The 14,299-nt window shown below is 31.0% G+C and overlaps 2 protein-coding genes and 1 long non-coding RNA gene across 3 annotated transcripts; 1 reads left to right on the forward strand and 2 right to left on the reverse strand.

The window, feature by feature from the left end:
* Positions 1–1,979: 1,979 nt before the first annotated feature.
* LOC145002045 (uncharacterized) lies at positions 1,980–3,204 on the reverse strand. Its single transcript, XM_078961356.1, has 5 exons — positions 3,001–3,204; positions 2,620–2,911; positions 2,471–2,546; positions 2,245–2,369; positions 1,980–2,137 (listed from the first exon to the last, which is right to left on the reverse strand). The coding sequence occupies exons 1-5, from the start codon at positions 3,142–3,144 to the stop codon at positions 2,052–2,054; spliced, it is 723 nt and encodes a 240-aa protein (XP_078817482.1). The 5' UTR covers positions 3,145–3,204; the 3' UTR covers positions 1,980–2,051.
* A 56-nt stretch (positions 3,205–3,260) lies between these two features.
* Positions 3,261–4,554, forward strand: LOC145001944 (uncharacterized). Its single transcript, XM_078961271.1, has 2 exons — positions 3,261–4,116; positions 4,226–4,554. The coding sequence occupies exons 1-2, from the start codon at positions 3,797–3,799 to the stop codon at positions 4,296–4,298; spliced, it is 393 nt and encodes a 130-aa protein (XP_078817397.1). The 5' UTR covers positions 3,261–3,796; the 3' UTR covers positions 4,299–4,554.
* A 1,371-nt stretch (positions 4,555–5,925) lies between these two features.
* Positions 5,926–7,550, reverse strand: LOC145003379 (uncharacterized). Its single transcript, XR_013661939.1, has 2 exons — positions 6,829–7,550; positions 5,926–6,725 (listed from the first exon to the last, which is right to left on the reverse strand). It is a non-coding gene; the product is annotated as an uncharacterized LOC145003379 (long non-coding RNA).
* Between the last annotated feature and the right edge of the window lie 6,749 nt (positions 7,551–14,299).

Here is a 14,299-nt window from a genome sequence, read left to right on the forward strand (position 1 = left end):
TTTTCTTAGGTGAAGCTAGTTACTTTGAAACACGTTGCATCTAACTAAAAAAATACTATAAATAGTAGACTTTTTCATCATATAGTACTTGAATAAGAGATAATTTAAAGTTAAATACACATACCTGTTTGATTTTGATGAATCCGATAGAGCAGATGGTTTTTGTGAAGCCGATAGAATATATGTAGTTTATGCATGTACAAAGGAACACAAAGTGAGTGTGAATGGTGTATAATCGAGAAAGTAAAAATCGTAAATAGTAAACATACGCAGTAGCAGACTGTAGAACCGATGAAGCCTTCTTATATGTTAAATTATAATTATAGAATATGTTTGCAATTGGCGCCTATGGTTCATCTACTACGCAAATATCTCTCTCTCTCTCTCTATATATATCTATATATATATATATATATATATATATATATATATATATATATATATATATAGGTTAAAAGTTTGTTATGAAAGGATTACATATAGTTCATACTTATGTGTATATTTATAATAAAATTTGAAAATTCGTAATCCATTTTGATTTACTTTTATCTTATTAGTTGAAAAGTATTCAAAATTATACCGGGAAACAAAATAAGATTTTTTGTTTTGAATTGGTTTTACATGTAATTCAATTTTAATTATTATTTTTGTAGATTCTTAAAAAAAAAAAAATAGGAATTGCATGAATTGAGTTCGCATTTGGTTTTGTGGGTCAAAACAGTTCGCATAAGAAGTTCACGATTTGTTTGAGGTTAATTGATTTTGATTTCGCAAGCTTGGAGTCGGAGATCTGGATTGTGTTCGCATCTATGGAATGCGAGGAGAATTTAATGGTGATATTCAGTTCGCATTTGGTGACACAAGTACGTGGTTGATGATTTTTGGTTGGTTCGCATTTGAAATCAGTGGGTTTCGCATTTGGGTTCGTATCTGGGTTTCTCAAACAACTGAAATGCGAATATGAGACAACTGATTAATTTCTCAGTTAATGCGATGAAATGCGAATGAACTCAAAGACGGATGGATGCAAGATGCGAAGAACTTGAATGAAAATGCGAAGTTTTTAATGTATAAATTCGAATTGTGGAAGAAAGCTAAGAGTTTCGCATTTGGCCCCTGATCTTTTCAAGAAATAATATAAGTGGTCCAACTACAGGGATGCGAAATGAAAATTCTGCACTTGTCTTTTTATGACCCCATTTTGCGAAGTTGGACCACTTATATTATTTCTTGAAAAGATCAGGTGCCAAATGCGAAACTCTTAGCTTTCTTCCCCAATTCGCATTTATACATTAAAAACTTCGCATTTTCATTCAAGTTCTTCGCATCTTGCATCCATCCGTCTTTGAGTTCATTCGCATTTCATCGCATTAACTGAGAAATTAATCAGTTGTCTCATATTCGCATTTCAGTTGTTTGAGAAACCCAGATACGAACCCAAATGCGAAACCCACTGATTTCAAATGCGAACCAACCAAAAATCATCAACCACGTACTTGTGTCACCAAATGCGAACTGAATATCACCATTAAATTCTCCTCGCATTCTATAGATGCGAACACAATCCAGATCTCCGACTCCAAGCTTGCGAAATCAAAATCAATTAACCTCAAACAAATCGTGAACTTCTTATGCGAACTGTTTTGACCCACAAAACCAAATGCGAACTCAATTGATGTCATATGCGAACTGATTTCATATATGCGAACACAATTGATTTCATATGCGAATCCACATCCATCGATATGAAACCAATACCAGTTACAAGCAATTATATATATATATATATATATATATATATATATATATATATATATATATATATATATATATATATATATATATATATATATATATAGTAAGTCAAAAAGAAAATAAAAACACCACATTCACGAATGAAAAGTTAACAAATTAACAAAACCAATAATAAAACTTAAAACTGATAAAAGATATAATGTGGTAAAACCATATGTGTTAAAAGTTCCACAACTGAATTGAAAACACGGGAATTAAAAAAGTTTTCAAGAAAATCTTTTTCTAATACTCTCTCATCAATATCTAGCTCTAATCCTATCAGCTTCATACATTTGTGGTTCAACATCAAAGTCGGTTAAAACAGTAGAAACCAATAAATTACCTGCAAAAACATGAAACATGTGGCATAAAATTTAATAATATGTATTTACAATTTGGAATATGTTGATATTAATATAAATTATATACTGATCATATTTTTTAACTGACCCAAATTGTTGTGGACCAGCTTCATGCAAGAAACATAGAGTATGGATTTGTTGTATGTTGCAACAATAACCTTAATCATAAGGTTTGCTGGTACGTTATACAACAATAACTTTGTTACGTTCCCCCTATTAAAAGGTAATGCTGTTTAAACTCTTATAATGAATGATAATAAATTTAATAAAAAACTATGTTGTTTTAATTTTTTTTTAAATACATATATACTTACGTCTCATCTTGGAGAATTAACTCAAATGATCGCAGCTGTCTGATTCGATTTCCCCATACTATTCTTCCAACCACATCTAAAAAACATATTTTCTTGTTAAATTTATAGTAGATGATATAAAAATGATTAAAGAAAAGATATAAATATACCAACAAGCCTTCTTTTATTTGTATGATCTTGTGCAACAGTTGTGACAGTAGACACAATTGGATAAAGTGGATATCCACTGGCAAAATCGCTTACTAACCGAGTAAAAGTTGTGGCATGGTTTATCATTATCGCCTTATCACTGGTGCAGATTTTGTACTGTTGGTACATTGGATTGTCCAAATGGTATTCATCAACTTGGAAATGTTGCACAGAGAATACATTTCCTTTCAGATTCATGTTTCGATATCCGGGCACTAAATGGCGAGGTATGATTGCTAATATTTTTTCTCTCTGGTGTAAATAACAAAATGGTAATGGTATTATTTACAAAATTAAACTTTTAATAGAAGTTGAATATTTTAATTGGAAAAAAACCTTACCTGGCGATCTATCATCCACAAGAGCATCCTGTTGTTTTCCATGTCCTCCCAAACATACAATACTCTAACACTTGTAATGTTCCACCATTCATATATTTGCCCCAAAGCAGAAAATTCATTAACAGTAGTATGATAAATATCCATTTCAACTGAAAAACACTTCAGTTAATAATTGCTATACTTGATGGTTTTTCTAATACATATTGCTTGTACTATGAAATAAAGTAAAAGTTCAATACCTATTTGATTCTGATATAGCATATAGAACAGATGGTTTTATGAAATCAATGGAACAAATGGTTTGATGGTAAAGTATGGAAGCAAGATTCGTAATCTTAAATACGTATATATGTACAGATTACAAAACATGTTTGTTATTAATGGATGAGATAGATTTAATGTATATCATCAGTTTTTTTTTTAAATGACAATTTAAAAAATCCTAATCAGTTTGGATAGAATTTGAAGTGCTTATCTGATAAGCACTATGATAATTTCGAAGTTAGTGTTATCTTTTTCTAATTAATAATGATATAAACTGTAAAGATAATTTCGAAATTAATATGTTGACTAACATTGATCCTTAAAATTTGGGATATGAATGGTTTTGAGCGGGAAAATATTGACACCTGGGTAACCCTCTACAATAAATACCTATGTTTGCTTCTCTGAAATTCGATAATGACTTGATTCTTCCACCTGGGAAGAAGGTATGTTCACATATTTTTTGTTTTCTCTTTTGATTTAATTGTTACGTTGTAACTAATACTACTTTTGACATAGAAAAACGGCCATAATGTCGAACTCAAGTAGCATTGTAAATAAGCAGGAATGTGAACAAATCATCCTTCAACTTTGTATGCATGAGAAACATGAGAAAGAAAAGAAAAGGGAATGGGCATTGCTAAATTGGAATTGGGATGAGGTTATTGATATTCTAAGTTCTGAAGATGAAAAGCTGGATGATGAAGCTGTGGAAAAGTCTGACACATTAGATTCAACAAAACCAAAAACTTTGTCACCACCACTGAAGAGACCCCGTGTCAAAGTTCAAAGCCGAAACAGATGTTATAGGCTTCGTGATGAAGAAGATGGTGAATTTCCTGTTGATGTCGGGTAAGATCATTTGTACTTTGTTTTACAAACGATCATGAAAAACTGTTTTTTTTATATATTTCAAGGATCAAGAAACTTATGAATGCCTTAAATTTTATTTTTTTGTCAGGAGTGGTTTGATTACTGTTGCAGCTGAAAACCAGCCATCTCAGGATGATGAAGATGCAGTTGTTAACACCTAAGTTTTTTTAGTAGATTTATTTGATGTTGGAATTTTTATGGTTGTCTTTTTTTTGGATTGTTTCAAATAAGTAACATGTTTTTATGGTGTTGTTTTTCCTTTGCTATTACATTATTATTTTCTGGGGTATAAATGCATGCCTTGTTTTTATGTCTTTTAAAAGGCAACCAATGTCACACAATCCATAGGTATTTATTGTAGAGGGTTACCCAGGTGTCAATATTTTCCCGCTCAAAACCATTCATATCCCAAATTTTAAGGATCAATGTTAGTCAACATATTAATTTCGAAATTATCTTTACAGTTTATATCATTATTAATTAGAAAAAGATAACACTAACTTCGAAATTATCATAGTGCTTATCAGATAAGCACTTCAAATTCTATCCAAACTGATTAGGATTTTTTAAATTGTCATTTAAAAAAAAAACTGATGATATACATTAAATCTATCTCATCCATTAATAACAAACATGTTTTGTAATCTGATTAAATGTCACACATATGACATTTAATCAGAAAATCGATCATTCTTCAAATATGACATTTAATCAGAAAATCGATCTAAAAATGAGACATTTGGTGTTTATCGATTTTTCAGGGTCGACGGGTTGTATGAAAAGCGAAGGCTGAGTAATTGAAAATTAGAGGATCGATGGTTGCTACTAATTGCTTGTAACTGGTATTGGTTTCATATCGATGGATGTGGATTCGCATATGAAATCAATTGTGTTCGCATATATGAAATCAGTTCACATATGACATCAATTGAGTTCGCATTTGGTTTTGTGGGTCAAAACAGTTCGCATAAGAAGTTCACGATTTGTTTGAGGTTAATTGATTTTGATTTCGCAAGCTTGGAGTCGGAGATCTGGATTGTGTTCGCATCTATAGAATGCGAGGAGAATTTAATGGTGATATTCAGTTCGCATTTGGTGACACAAGTACGTGGTTGATGATTTTTGGTTGGTTCGCATTTGAAATCAGTGGGTTTCGCATTTAGGTTCGTATCTGGGTTTCTCAAACAACTGAAATGCGAATATGAGACAACTGATTAATTTCTCAGTTAATGCGATGAAATGCGAATGAACTCAAAGACGGATGGATGCAAGATGCGAAGAATTTGAATGAAAATGCAAAGTTTTTAATGTATAAATGCGAATGAACTCAAAGACGGAAGAAAGTTTTTAATCTTAAATGAAATCATAGTTTCCTAATAAATTAATTAACAAAATACTTAACCCGAAAACAAAATCGAAAACCAAAATATAACCACATAACGTGAACCCACCAAACCAATTACGAATGTCAAAGAAAGACACATGAGAATTAACAAAAAAAAAAAAAAACTTTCATTCACAAATGGTATAATGCATAAATAAAGCTTATTTTTTTCATTTACATACAAAATATTAAGAACAAAACACTCCCATGTTCTTGTACATGATACATACAAAACAAAGAAGAAACTATTATTCATATGGTACCTTCAAATATAAGAATGATACAATAGTCAAATATGTATATGATAAAATTTGAAACAAATCAATCCAAATTCACAAAATTTTGTCAGTTAAATTTTTTTTGTTGTCTGACAATAAATGAAACCAAAAACTTATGCATTGCAATTTTCAAAAACAAAACTTACAAATGGGTTTACCCCAAACAATAACAAAAACTTACATATTGCAACTTTAAAGAAAAAACTAAACATTCAACTACAAGAGCTCTAAAAACCCAACAAGAAGATCATATTCAGATCTTAAGAAGCTTACCCACGATTTCTTTGAGATGTTGGTTTATATCAATCCATTTCAAGTCCTGTAAACACACATAAACACAAAGTTAGACATACGCATAGATACAGGACGATGGTCAGCAGCACCGGAATTTTAGAAGGATGCATAGAGGAAACTAATATGTGGAAGCTATGAGGTAGCTTTTTGATAGAGAGACAGAAAGGGGAAGTGCAAAGAACGATAACAAAGGTGGTGGGTTTAGCAAGCATTGTTATTTTTCTTGAAAACAAACATTAATTAAATGGATAAGGATTCAACAACTACAGTAAAATGATAGAGTAATAAGATATTTCCTTCATTAACTGGAGTCCATATCAGTACAGATAGTTGAAGATATACCTGAATTGATACAGATAGTTGAGAAATGTCAAAAGGACACAAATACCCTTAGTACCACTTAAACAAGAAAGCTTTACTCTAGATACACTTATACAAGAATATTTAATATACAAATGATTACCCAAAATGTAGACAAACATCAGAACCTGAAATGGAGAGGAAACACCGGAAATTGAGAGTAAACATTGACGATTATGTGATAAATGACTGAAAAGAACACTTTAAAATTGCTAACAAAAACCTGTATTGTTAGAGAACGTTTGTAAATTAATAGTGTTTGCCTCCTGGTTCTGCAATAGAGAGAGAGAGAGAGAGAGAGATGGTTGGAGACCTATGACCACAAAAAGAGAAATTCTCAAATTCACAAAATTTTGTCAGTTAAAGAGCACTAACCTTGAAATCGTGTTGGATCCTGGTCCACTGTGACACTTGTGAAAATGGTTGTCTGAGGTTTCTAGAGAGTCGAGTGCGACCAGCTGTGAGTAGTAGATGGTTAGGTCTCCAGGTATGTGTGTAAAATGCGTAACACTTACGACCTCACAGATAAGAAATTTTTTGCAGTCAATTGGTCATATAAGGGGATGGGGCAGAGATATGAAGAAAAAGATTCGTTCTAGACTTGACCGGTGCAATCGATCAAAATCAAATAATTAGAGAATAGAACAGTAGCATATGCTAGATGTCGAGAGATGGGGGTTGTGAACGGTGGTAAGATGAAGTGCGATGATGATGAAGGTGGCCTGTTTGATGGTAGTGAAGGTTATGTGACAACAAAGTTTACTGATGGTGTTGTGATGTTCGATATTCGGGTTTCTAAAGGAGATATGCAAGAGAAGAGAAAGGCAGAGGTGTTTAGCAGCGACTGTAATGGTCTCAGTGGTCAAGGTGTGGTGGGTAACTGCGTCGAATATGGGAGGAATTTTAGAGTATTTAATAGAGAGGGAGAGAGTTCAAGGAGAGAAGAGATGGCGACTCATCTAGGGTTATTCTACAAGGAAGGGCTATAGATACTAAGATAAGAGATGATATATAAAGTTTATCTATAGACCGATTCAATTGGCAAAATCTGAGGAAGACGGGTTCTTCTTTGACCAGTTCAATTTGAAGAAGAAAGCCAAAGCCTATTCAATATGTACGTAATTCATGTTAACCGCGTAAGATTTGGTATTTTTCTATGCATAAACTCATTGTAAATAGCGTAATAAGGGTTATACCTCTTAAAATTTAATATTATTTTATTAATGATTACTTGTACTAACAGCTTAATGGTTTGGACGTCTTAAAAAATATTATTATTATATTGAATCTATTTATGGAAATAGTTGGATTTCTATTATAAAGTAGTATAGATATATATATATGGAGATGTAACTATTGGTTCAGCAAATGCAAGGGTAAATGTACAATATTTTCATTTTGTAGTAGGGATTCGGTAGATGCAATATTGAAAAGTGGAGTTATATTTCATGTTTTGATTTTGATAAATGGAGGTTTGTACGGTTGAATTTTTTTTCTTTTCTTTTTTGCAAACTTGTTAAATGTTGATGAACGTGAAACATTAACATTTTTATGTTTATTTTGGATGATAATTTGTTATGTTTGTTAAACTTGTTATTAAACTTTTATTCTTATTACTTATATTATTTGGATTAAAGTTTGATATATTAAATTTTGAACATGATTCTTAATAATTAATAATCCCCGATTAATCATCGCCTAACCGATTAATTCTTTGACTCCAGTCCACCGTCTAACTACTATCAAGGATTTTTTACAGCCTTGATATATATATATATATATATATATATATATATATATATATATATATATATATATATATATATATAGAGAGAGAGAGAGAGAGAGTGTGTGTGTGTGAGTGAGAGATATGTTCGTATGGTCTAACTATCTATTGTGTAAAGATTAATGGGAGCCAATCATTTTTAAAAAACCAAAATAAGAGTAAAATTATAATCATACCTATTGATTAATTTTGGTGCACTACAAGAAATACGGGTATTAACGGCGACAGCCGTCGTCGCAAAAGAGTATGTGTGTCGCCGCTAATAGTTACCTGTCGCTGCTAAACACTCATCGCTGCTAATACTTATATGTCGCTGCTAAAAGCGTCGCTGCAAAAGACTTTTTTCATTTTATTTTATTTTGTTACAATTTTATGGAATATAAATCTACAATTTTATAAAATCAGCTATATTTAACCCATACACAACCAAAAACAATATAACAATTATAAAATATTAATTCACAATCAAAAATATTAGTCCATACAACCTAATTAAAGTATTCTTCTAAACTAACATTTCATAAAATCCTAAAATTCCTACTCCTCACCGTCACTCTCATCATTTTCTTCATTATTTGGTGATGACAATGAACGAAACCACTCTTCTAATGCCGCAGAACATGTCGGGTCCTTCAGTATCGTTTGCAGCATTTCCGTCTACAAAGAAATCAAAATATATTACCAATATATCATAATAGTATTATATTTTTCAAAAACTACCAACATATCATTATAGCATTATAGCATTATACTTTTGAACTTAAACAAACAATTATCTGTGATTGTGGTGGTTCTTGTGTCATCGGTTGTTCTTAATCATACATAGACACAATGGTAGGGGGTTTACGCCCGATGTCTCTAATATGTCGGCGTCGAACACCCAATATTTTTTCAAAACATTTTCTTGTATCACTTGGCGTTAGACCGCTTGCTGAAGAAAAAGCTTGGGTTTGTTGATTGATCTCCTGAAGTAAAGCATTCTGTATTTTCAAAAAATGATAAACATCATAAAAATATATTACTAAATATCCATGACGATATAAACACGTATATGAAAATACAAATTAACCACTTACGTATTGTTGCTCGACTGCAGGACTATAAAACACCCACCCATTGGCAATTGGAATTAGCCTTACGGAATGCTTCGATTCGAGTGATATCCTATTTAAAAAAAAAATAGATTTATTATACTTTAAATAAACATTTAAATATATCATAACTTACTTCTTTGAAGCATGTATTACTGTACGAGCTCGACCCCCCTCTGTTTACAACTAGTTGTTTTGCACGGACTTCTTTGACGCTGAACGACTTAAAAATTCAGGCGATTGAAAATGTTCGACTGCCTTCGCCCAATTTTCTGGTGACATACCATTGTGGGAGGGGGGGTTGTTTAGTGCCATTGGGATATCTGCAGGCCCCCCGATATCCTTAAAATAAGAATGGGCTTTACTTTTTCGGCCTCTGTAAACTTTTGCAAGACTCGAATCAATGCTCCACAACAATTGTGCATGCTCTGGATCCAAGTTAACATTATCCAAATCAAAATTATTCTACAAATACAAAAAAGTTAGTTAATTAAATAACAATCACAACGAAACTTAAAATATTATTCAAATAAAATATTATTCAAGTTACCTTTAGATGCATAACTGTCGCATTCCTTAACGCGGGGGAAACATTGTCTCAACCAGATACGTTTAAAGGGACGTTGTTCCAGAAATACCTCTCAATTTCATGTGTGAACCAATTAGCAGGCTTCCCAACAGGGGAATATGTGATCTCCCTGTCAAAATTCAAATCCACAGTCTTTCCCTTGTTTTCCCTTATCCACTTTCCTAGCTCTATATTCTTTGACAAGCCCCTTCTTTTCTTTGGAAGCTCGAATGAAAAAAATACAATTAAAAATATTAGTCACGATAACTTATAATAAATTAATTAAAATAACTATTAAATATATCATAATAAAACTTATCATCCTGTTCATGTTGCTCGCGACCAAAGCCTCTTGTAGATGGTGGATCCTCAGCTCCATCACCATCGTGACCAAGGCCCATAATATCGGCCATCACCTCCGTTACAAAACAATTTATGATTATAAATAACTATATTTCTTATAACTATATTTAATATCTAAATTAATAATAGAAAATTTAATTTAATAGTTTTACAAAGCAATTTATGATTATGAATAATTTTAAAACTAAAATACCACATAAATATTAAATTTGATTTGAAAATTGCTCTTTTGTAATATACACACTTTGTTTTTCACACATTACATACATAGATACACACACTATACATACAAATACATATAAACATTTTCTTACACATATTCATTATAGCATCATACTTCTTTTTCTATTATAGCAACCTAATTCCAGATAATAATCATACAGAAAAACACACAAAAACATAAAAATACCACATAAATATTAAATTTGATTTGAAAATTATTCTTTGTAATATCCACACTTTATTTTTCACACATTACATACATAGATACACACACTATACATACAAATACATATAAACATTTTCCTACACATATTCATTATAGCATCATACTTATTTTTCTATTATAGCAACCTAATTCCAAATAATAACTATACAAAAAACACACAAAAACATACAAATAACACATAAAAAATTCCGCAACAATTCATTCCAAATTCCAAATAATAACAATACAAATAACATACAAAAACATACAAATCAAATATATAATCTCAAAATTCATGAAAAGGAACCTGTGGTAGTGTAATTTAGTGATTTTCCGGTAAGAAATCCATTTTTCCGGCAATAGATGCGGCAAAATTAGATTTTCCGACAAGGCTTCCAAAAACATTAAATTAAACACTTAAACTAGTAAAGAAAACTTCAAAACAGAAGTTGAATAGAAAATACGGAAGAAATCGGACCTTAAATCGAACTTTTATCGCCGGAAATGAGTGTGGTCGCCGGTAATAATGGAGCTCCACTAGTGGCCGGCGGTAATAGCTGCCGGAGACGAGTCCTGTGGCGCAAACGAGGTCGTCGTCGGAGGTGCAGTCGCCGGTTACCTTTGGAGGAGTGAAAGGAAGCAGAACGAACAGGAAAGTGACGCAGTTGGGGGGTTATCTACAATGAGTATTAGCGGCGACGCTAGGATTTTAGCAGCGACAATAGGGTTTTAGCGGCGACACCCTGGAGGGAAAACACATCGCCATTTTTCCTCATTTCCCACCGTTGGATGAAAAACAGATCGAACGGACAGGGTTGATTTGACGCGGATCGACACTGTAGCATCATTAACGGCGACGCCTTTAGCGGCGACACCGAGTATTAGCGACGACATGTAACGAGTTAATTACATGTCGCCACTAATACTCGGTGTCACCGCTAATACCGATATTTCTTGTAGTGGTGATTAAAAAAATATTTAATTAATCCGACTAATTTAGGCAAGGATTTAAAACCCTAGATAACCATAGAGAAAATGTATCGTTTTTCTTCATGCGCCTCACTCTGCCAGTCCTCCACTAGCCGCTTCCTTTCACTGTCGTTCCTTCGTGCTCCCTCTGTTTCTTCGTCTTCTCATGATAGCATAACTTGTACATGCCTTTACTTGCATCAAAATATGAGATGTATGATATTTGAATTTTGTATATTATTTAAAATAAATAACATGGGTTAGACTACAATGATTCATTACTTTTTGTGCATTCATGGTTTGTATTGCCGCGCAAATCAAAAGATGCATCTTTGTGATGGATTTCTTGAAACTTCTTTTTATCTTTGATTATATCAATGATATATATTAATTACGAAAATATATTATTATATTACAGGCCTATATAATAAACAAATGAGATACATGTTGGCCCCTATGACTAAATTGTCAAATAAATCAAATTATTAACACAATCAAAGCTTCTAGTAACAATAATTAATTGTAGTAAATAGTAAACACTTATAAAAAAAAACGTTTTATTTGTTAATTGTTGGTTTGTTCTTATGATAATTTTTTGATTTCATAATTTAATAACAATTCTTTTTCAATCCAATTCATCTTTATGTTCACAATGTTGCATAAGAAGGTGACATATTTCAACCAAATGATATTCTTATCTATAAGCTTCAAACTCACATAAAGAACAAGTTTTTCTCAAGGAATTTGTTTCTTATCCTCAATTATTTTTAATGTCTCTAACTCAATAACTTTTGTTTCAAAGTTATCTAAGAGATTAATTATCATGATGTTTTTCTTTCTCTTGCATGTGTTTCTTACCTTCATATACATTCTTACGTTAAGTCATTCTGACATAATTGAATCTTGAATTTCAATTATGTTGGAATGGAATCTTGATATTTCCTCTGTGATTTATGCATTTTCAATAATTCATGATTAAGAGTTTTGGTACAATTCACAAGTCTGCAGATTTGTACAAAAGACTTTAATTTTTTCTTTTTCATTTAGTAATGAATTATTTTTTCAGAATGGTTAGAAGAAGGAATCAATGATTGATCATACAAGAGAAAGATTTTAAATTGAGTTCAACAACAAGTTACATTGAAGAAGATTAAGTGTAAACAAATCGATTTTTTTGACCATTAAAGAAAATTAAGTATATTTGTTCAATAATTGTTTATTTGAAAATGCTATTCGTAAGAATTTTATTCATTTTGATCACATTTTGTTAGAATATGTATAATTATATTAAAATCTAGCAGTCTCTAAGAATATTTATGATTTTGCGTTTATGTTTTGATATGTATGAATATATTAGAATGTTGTTATTATTCAATTTCAATTTCAAGAATTTTATTATTCTTCATTAATATTCAAATAGAATAGCATTCTAACAAAACAATATCATAGGACATCATTCTAACAAAATAATATTATAACATAATTAAAATTGAAATAATTAAAAAATCAGAATTCAAATTAAAATAATAAAAAAATCTCTTAAAATTTGAAATTTTCATTTTTAAATTTGTGTTTCCTAATTTGAAAGTAATGAAAATGTATATTTTTACTCGTGTTTTAATTAAATTGAATTTTTTTTATTTTAATATTAGAGATAAATGTCTTTCTTAAAATAACTAAAATAATTGGTCTACAATCATTCTTATATCTACACAATAATTAATTACAATATATATATCTGGTAAGAAATTTTCTTTGGTAGGAAGGTAAGAAATTTTCTTTGATAGGAAGGTAAGAAGTTTTTTTTTCTACATATTTTTTTGACGAACAAAAAAAATGAATTACTAGATGATTCATTTGTAAGATGATTTACAAAAAAAAATTCTCAAAAAAACATCTATATGATTCATTTTTAAGTAAATTAAGAAAAAATCCACTTTTATGACAATTTTAATGAATAACAACAAAATCATTATATAAATGAATCATCGAAATGTTTTTTTTGAGAATTTTTTCGTATGAATCATCTTACAAATGAATCATCTAATGATTCATTTTGTTTGTTCGCGAAAAAAATATGTAGAAAAAAAAAAACTTCTTACCTTCCTACCAAAAATTTTCTTCTTATTTGATCTTGACTATATATATATATATATATATATATATATATACCCATTAGGCATTTGTTCCTCAAAACAATCTCATGATATCTAAAAGGTAAATAAATATATTGATAAAAAGAATAACCTACAGTCTTAATTTCACTTGCATACATACCATATACCAAATGGTCCTCGAACAAAGTAACCAAAACTCTTAACTTTGGTCTGGATATAGTTCTTTAAGCTACAATTAGTGACCGGAGTGTATACCGTTTTAGAAGACTTAATTAAAGTGATTGGACAAGATATTATTAAGGTCCAGGGTCATAGTTAAGATGGTGGCTCACACTCAAGTACTCAACCATGAGGCTCAACCCTTGTCTACTTTCCACCAGGGGACCCATGCTACATGTCCCAACTCACGACTATAATATGTCTTTTTGTTCGATGAGTAGGTGGTCAGTTGTTTTCGAAGCTCATGACCCTACAATTCTCAAAAGCTTGCTCCAATTCCAAAGTCTGGTGCCTCATTATGAACCT

The sequence above is a fragment of the Lactuca saligna genome, chromosome 6 (genome assembly GCF_052625555.1).
Source record: "Lactuca saligna cultivar CGN05327 chromosome 6, ASM5262555v1, whole genome shotgun sequence".
Taxonomy (NCBI): Eukaryota; Viridiplantae; Streptophyta; class Magnoliopsida; order Asterales; family Asteraceae; genus Lactuca; species Lactuca saligna.